The sequence below is a fragment of the Sitophilus oryzae genome, unplaced genomic scaffold (assembly GCF_002938485.1).
Source record: "Sitophilus oryzae breed Bouriz unplaced genomic scaffold, Soryzae_2.0 scaffold_1325_pilon_pilon, whole genome shotgun sequence".
NCBI classification, from domain to species: domain Eukaryota; kingdom Metazoa; phylum Arthropoda; class Insecta; order Coleoptera; family Curculionidae; genus Sitophilus; species Sitophilus oryzae.
Genome location: NW_022145977.1, coordinates 10,891 through 17,992, shown reverse-complemented (window position 1 = coordinate 17,992; position 7,102 = coordinate 10,891). Strand labels below are relative to the sequence as shown.

General features: G+C 36.5%; 1 protein-coding gene across 1 annotated transcript; it reads right to left on the bottom strand.

Annotated features, from left to right (window-relative positions):
• Positions 1-6: 6 nt before the first annotated feature.
• On the bottom strand, positions 7-7,096 carry LOC115875127 (sushi, von Willebrand factor type A, EGF and pentraxin domain-containing protein 1-like; the record flags this gene model as incomplete). Its single annotated transcript, XM_030890522.1, is given in 18 exon segments — positions 7-247; positions 1,234-1,465; positions 1,560-1,791; positions 1,988-2,161; positions 2,936-2,986; positions 2,989-3,069; positions 3,072-3,124; positions 3,921-4,085; positions 4,211-4,334; positions 4,392-4,934; positions 4,994-5,205; positions 5,482-5,733; positions 5,784-5,949; positions 6,002-6,247; positions 6,303-6,425; positions 6,481-6,642; positions 6,699-6,989; positions 7,057-7,096. Coding segments are annotated over 18 exon segments (3,388 nt in total), but the record flags the coding sequence as incomplete, so codon positions are not given.
• Positions 7,097-7,102: the final 6 nt, after the last annotated feature.

Below are 7,102 nucleotides of genomic sequence, written 5' to 3'. Positions count from 1 at the left end.
GTTTGCCGGTAAAGCTGCCTATACACCGGCAAGATGGAGATCCCGTCACGTCCTTGACGCATACGCCCTCGTTGTCGCAGAAGCCGTCGCACGCGTCGGTGCATACTTTGCCGGTGCCGTTAAAGCCAGGTTTGCACTCGCACCGGAAGTCGCTGGTTTCGGGAATGAGCAGGCAGTAGGCGTTCGGATCGCAGTGCATTTCTTGGCCTTTCAGTTCGCATGGATTCGTACATTCGGATTTGGATTTCTGCAAAAAATATGATTAGAAAATTCTAGAACATTTTCAATGAACATCTTCATCATCAATCATTTTTTTTGCACACAAGGTGGTGCCTTTCATACGACGCGGAGACTTCAAGTAGAACATACATAGCGTTGTGAGTATATATAGGTCAATTGAGAGCATTTTACGAAAATATACAGAGTTCTACAGGGCGTCCTCAAAAAAAGTTACGAATCATATAAATAATAAAGATCTACTGACACTAAATTATAAAAATGAAAATATCTAGGAAAATCTTTGTTTGAGGGGTAGGCAGCCTTAATTAATATATTTTGAAGAGACATACATTTTCCATTGAATATCGGAATAATATACCGGGTGTTCTATTTAAAATAAAAGAGAAACTTGCTTTTAAAGGTGATCAATGTTCAATATTAATTTTGTCTCACCCTGTATGACTTTTTGGGTCGAGTTTTAATTTGGTTTAAAGTAAAATAGTTACTTTAACGACTATATTAGGCTATACCGGGTAAATTCCAATTAGGGTAGCTTTTATTGAAATTTAAAATTTGTTCTTCATCTTTAGGAAATGTTAAATATGTATGTCAAAAACCCTCTTTCATGAAACTCTCCTTTATTTTTCTCTTAGAATCCGAAAATCAATTAATATATAGGGTGTTCCGTTACAAAAAATACAACTTTGATGTGTAATTTTTTTGGGGACACCCTGTAGAAGTATACATTTTTAAAAAATGCTCCAAATTAACCTACATATACCTACTCACAAAAATTAATTTCAATAAAAACTGTCGTTCTTATTGGAGCCTCCGTGTTGTATGAGATGCGCGACCCTGTATATAGAAAAGTGCAGATTTCATAGCCATCGCTGACGCCGTTTTTTTTTCGATATTATTGTACTTAATTTTTAATTTATTACTATTGTTGAAATGTAATATTTTAGGCCTTGGAGCCAGTACTTGTATACTGATTATAGAGGTCCTGGTACTTACTGAGGCAGTGTTTTTGGTACTGGTGTTGGGTGGGCATGGAATACAAGTCGTTTGCTGTGTTTCTGGCTGGTAGAATCCTCTCTTGCACTGAATGCAACTGTTCAAAGTACCGTTCAAATAGGTTCCAGCAGCACATACAGGTAAAGTACATTCTTCAATTGTGATAGCACCGGATTTTGGTGATGTCCTTCCAGGAGGACAGCTAACACAAGCTGCTTGATACCCTTGAGCTCTGTAAAAAAGAAAAAATAAACAAAAAAAATATAAAAACTGTAAAAGGAAATAAAAAAGTAAAACAAAAAAATGAATGAATAACAACAACAAACCTGAAGGTTCCTCTAGGACATGGCTCGCAACGACCATCCAGAGCCAGTTGTTGTCCATCACCACATTCATCTCTGCATTCTTTCGAAGAGACAGCCTCATTGGTCCTTGTGGTTTTGCCCAATCCACAAATCTGGCACGAGAACGAGCCTTCTTCCGGTTGGTAGAAGCCGTGACCGCAGGATCGGCACAATCCGGCATCGTGGTCGTAGAATTTACCAGCTGGGCATCGTTCTAAAAGAAATCACGGTAAAATATCCGTCATTCGCATAGATTTGATAATTTTTGACTAAATGGCGAATGCGCCAGGAATTGATTGACAATTATTATTTATTAGTTTTGTTTTGAGATATTTGTGGCATTATTAAGTAGTGTATTGTAGTTTTTAGTGATTTAATAAATTAATTAAGTGTGTTTGATGGGTTTTTACCTTTGCAATCCGCTGCGCTACGTGCTCCTAGACCTATAGTTACTCCTGGACGTCCGGCAATGACTGGACATTCAATGCATTGAGACTGTCCAGCCTCGCTTTGGTAGGATCCTTGTGGACAGGGTAGACAAGTTTTGGTGTCTTTGTTGTAGAAAGTTCCAATGGCACATGGGACTGAAGAAAAAACGTTTAAATATATGTATAGTTAATACTTGAGAGTCATTTTATATTACTATAGCCATTTGAGTGGCTATAGTATTAAAAATTAGTGGTCAATGAATTTTTGAATGAATGCACATAAGGCATTAAAAAGTTTTTTTTAAATAATTCCTTGAAAATGTGTAAAGAAAAAGAAAATTGCAAAAAAAAATAAAATATTCAACAAGTTTTGTTGAGCTTGTGACACCCTGTATGTATAATATATTACAAAAAACAGAATTAAAGAACATGGAATTACTCTATCCATTATATAGTTTCCATAGTATAGTATTATATAGTCACGAAAAATAAAGAATAAATAACCTGCAAAATAAATTCAAATGTATTCTGTTATTAACAAAAAAAATACTTTTAAATTTGTAAAATAGAATTTGTATCTAGTTATATCAAATGTCCATGAACTAACTAAAATGACCTGTAATTGACCCCATTTTTAATTACAATCGAATAAAAAATTATAAAAATTCAAATATGTTTAACATTAAATACGCATTATTGTCTATATTAAAAAAACAAGTACAAAACAGATTCATTTCTTAAGACGTATATAAAGATTTAATTTCTAACAAATTTTTATTATATTATAACAATTAAAGTCAACTTAAAACATCCTTTTGTAATCTAATTATATTGACCTAGGTATTATTTCAGATAAACATTTTTATTTGATCAAATTAAACTGGCTAAAATATATATTTTTATTATAAATATAACTATAAAAAAACTTACCACAATCAGGAGCTTCCACAACTTGTCCCACCGGACATGCGTAGTCGGACTCAAGGACAAAGACGATGGGTCTGGGACAGTGTTTGGTAAGATATCCCTAACGTCAAATTGTCCTTCTTCCAAAATTAGTTTTCCAAAAGTTCCTTCACTGTAGATCTGTCGTTGGAGTTGGAGTTCACTACTGGATCGCTATAAAATGATTAAAAAAAGTCTTAGTAATTTGCTAACCCTATGATCATATTTAAATACAGAGTGTTTCATAAACATTAGACACTTCCTAAATTTTATTTTTATTTTTTGTAAATAACACATAATTTGTCATAAAAAAAGAGATACCTACGTATCTGCAGCAAAAATTAAGCTTTAGTTTAAGACGTTCTTTTTATTTCATATTTTTTTGTTAATAAATTAATAAACATGATTTATTTTTCTTTCCAGTGGCGTACGATTTTATTCCAAAAAAAAGGTTATCAAAATTTTAAAAAAACTCTGTATAATATAATTTCATGCTTATGTTCTATATTCATATAAAATTAAATAAAACATGAAAACTGTCCTAGAAATAACTAGTCATGCATGAAAAAGAAAATGTATAGTTCTTATCACGCAACTTTTCCCAATATGGTATAAATTAATAGAAATTTTAAATGTCATGTCTGTGTTTGATTTTTTCTTTGATCTAAAAGTTACCATACCTACACAATGTTAAATATTATTATGTCAAAAAGGAGGAAAAGTTATGCAAGAAAAACTATATGCATACGGGAAGAGGAGTGAAAGTGCTTACTTCAATGCCGGGAATGCTATCTCTACCGTGTACATGTCACTGGAAGATTGGCGTCCTTGTCTGTCTGTTCTATAAAGAGAAAGGACATGCTATTCTACACACAATTCTACTCTACGCTCTACACTATATGACGAAAATATAACGATATCTAAACAAATATTACTCTACCTACTATTTTTTTCTTGAAAATTTACTTACTTGTCTACCGGTACACTGGCATCGATAACGTAAGTACCGCCATCTTCCTCTTGGTCCGGTACTTGCCTGGCCTGTCTTCCAGCCCTGTGGTCGCATTTGACGTCGATATTCAGGTCTTTACACTCTCTGGTACCCTCGACAGAGAACGAACAGAAGTTCCAATCCCTAAGAAAAAAAATATATAAACATTATGTTGTTGGTACCGGCAGTCCTCAAAATGTTGGCATTAGTTTTTTTTTTAATTTCAAATAGAAAATATATTTTTTTGTTGTGTTATACAATTTCTTTACCTGTTAAGACTGTTCACAGCGTTCCTGACTTTCTGTCTTAAAACCCCTTGTCCCGCCTCGTTGCACAGCACTGAGCTGGGGAAGAGCATGTTGATCTTGAACACCCTCTGTGCTGGTTTGTATGCTGTAGAAACATTAAAAAATCACTAAAAAATGGTCAAATTTTTTTATTTATACTTACGAGAACAAGCAGGGTAAACCAAAGCTAAATTGGGATTGATATTAGGCCTCCAAAATCCTTCAGCTCCACAGGTATAGAACCTGGGAATATCCTGGGAAAACTTAAGTCCAGAATTGCACCCAATCTCGCACACCTTAAACTGTCCCCCAGCACCCCAATCCTTACAAGTCTGATATCCTCCAATAGGATCGGGTAATTCTGGACAGAACTCTGACAACACCGATACTTTGAAGGTACAGCTAGCGGTGTTGCCGGCTTGATCGCTGGCCACGTAGGCTATCTGGTAGATGCCCCATAAAAGTGTTTGGCCTGGTCGATGTCCGTTGCGCTCTTGCACGCTGGCAACGCCGACGTTGTCACTAAAGTGTGGCTCGTCCCAAGCTACTAGTGCCGATCCGTTTTTGGTTATGATCCAGAGGTCTCCCGGGCAGTATTCCACCTTAGGAGGGATCTTGTCTACTTCCAGGTTCTGGCATTTCGGTCCGGAGTACCCTGCTGGGCAGTTCCTTTGGCCGCAATGCGAGGGAACCACTCTTTCCACTCCTGAAAATGACATAGAACAAATTATTACGAGTATTTAAAAAGATATAGCCAAAAAATACCTCCGACTGTTTCTTCATAACCTGCCCACGTTAAAACGAGTCCCTTGTATAGAACTGGTTCGGTCCTGCAGTCTCGGACTTGTTTCTGGACTTCGTTGGTGACGTCCAGAGCTCTGTTCCAGATCTGAACTTTAGTGAGGTGGCCTTGGAATCCGGATTCGGTATAGGCTTTGGGACTGGTCGATTGGGGTTTGCCCAAGGTGACCCATGCGCTGGAAAAATCATCAAACATTAGTGGATGTTCGTTAAATGAAAGACTTGAGAGTGAAGAATTTTTTTTAGTATACGAAGCTTATGCACCAGGTCTTGTAAAATTGTTTCTATGACTTTTCTCCTGATTAGTTTATCTGATGATAATTATCAAGTAACACATGTCGTTTTTTGCTAAAAGTGGTTTTTATTAAGTTTTATGTCTAATTTTCTTTATAGCATACTGAACAAATAAAAAAAATAATAGAATACAAAAACTATCAAGAATAAATACTTACTGCTCTGGTAGTTTTCTTCCACTGCCATACCCGTCGATTTTACTGGCTATCAGTCCTTCAGTGATCAATTTCAGTTCACCTCCATTTTCTCCATCCCACACGATCGCAATGTGATGCCACTGAGCGTCATTTATGACAGTATAGTCCCTGTAACTCAGGTAAACGTCCTGCAAGTCCTCGAAAATGGACACTTGGACACCGTTCGAGTGAGCCTGGATGATCGGTCTTCTGTTGGCACGTGCCCGGACCACAAAAAATATTTTTAAAAAATATTATATTTTTTGTATTTTTCTTAAACTCACGTGACGCTGTACAAGGTGAAGAAAATACCGTTCTCGTCTTTCTGAGTGAACTGAATCCACATGGCGATGGTGAGGCTTGAAGCTGAGGTGGTGTAGAATGGAACCACTTGCGAAGCTGAGCTCCTGCTAGCGTCGCTGAAGTACAAGTCATAATCCACCGAGATAGCTGTAAAAATGGAGTATTAAGAAAAAAATAAAATAAAAAAAATTAAATTTACTTTTTCTGCAATCCTCTCCAGTTAAATTGAAAGGACATTGACAGTAGAATTTGCCAGTTAGGTCAATGCACGTTGCGCTGGGTGGACACGAGTTTTCTTTACAGTCTACTATATCTTTCTCGCAGTATTTTCCAGTGTATCCTGGCGGACATTGACAGGTAAAACCGAAGATGTTATTGACACAGGTAGCTCCGTTTTTGCACGCCTTGGCTTGGCAAGCGTCGTATTCATATTGACACCCGATACCTTTCAGAAAAATCAAATTAAAAACATCTTTAAATATATTTTTTTGGAATTTTACCAGTGAATCCTTCAGAGCAAGAACAGTTAAGGCCAGAACCGAAATCCTTGCATTTTCCTCCGTGCATACACGGGTTGCCTATGCACCTTTCCGGAGCTGTCTCGCATTGCTTACCATCGGTACCTGTCAATAAAAAAATCATATCTAAAATAAGAAATTTTTAAATATCACAAATTACCTGAAGGACAAACACAGAAATAGTCTTGGAACAAATTAATACACTTTGCGTCATTTTGACATGGTTTTCCTTGACAGTTTCCTATGTCAGATTCACAATTAGTTCCGGTCCATCCTGGTTGACACACGCATTTATAACCACCAACTTCATCCCTACATGATCCTGAAAATGAAAGAAAATTATAAATAAATTATAAAACACTTCAAATAAAAACTTACCTCCATTGAGACATGGATCGCTCTTACAATCATCCATATTTTCCTCACACATCTTTCCACTGTATCCCTCCTTGCACATACAGAAGTATTTGTTATCCAGATCCACGCATTTTTCTGTACCGACAGAGTTACAAGGATCACTCAGGCATTCATCTATTTCAGCTTCACATTGAAGACCAACATAACCTGGCCTGCATTTGCAGCTGAAACCGTCCACCAAATCGGTGCATGTAGCTCCATTTTGACAAGGTTTGGACGAACAAAAGTCTATAGTGTGTTGACAGCGTTTAGCTTGAAATAATAAAAAAAACAATCAGTAAATTAGAAAATTTTGATATAAAAATTAGGGATTTTTTACCGGTATATCCTGGCTCACAGGTACACAAATAATCGTCAACCAGGTA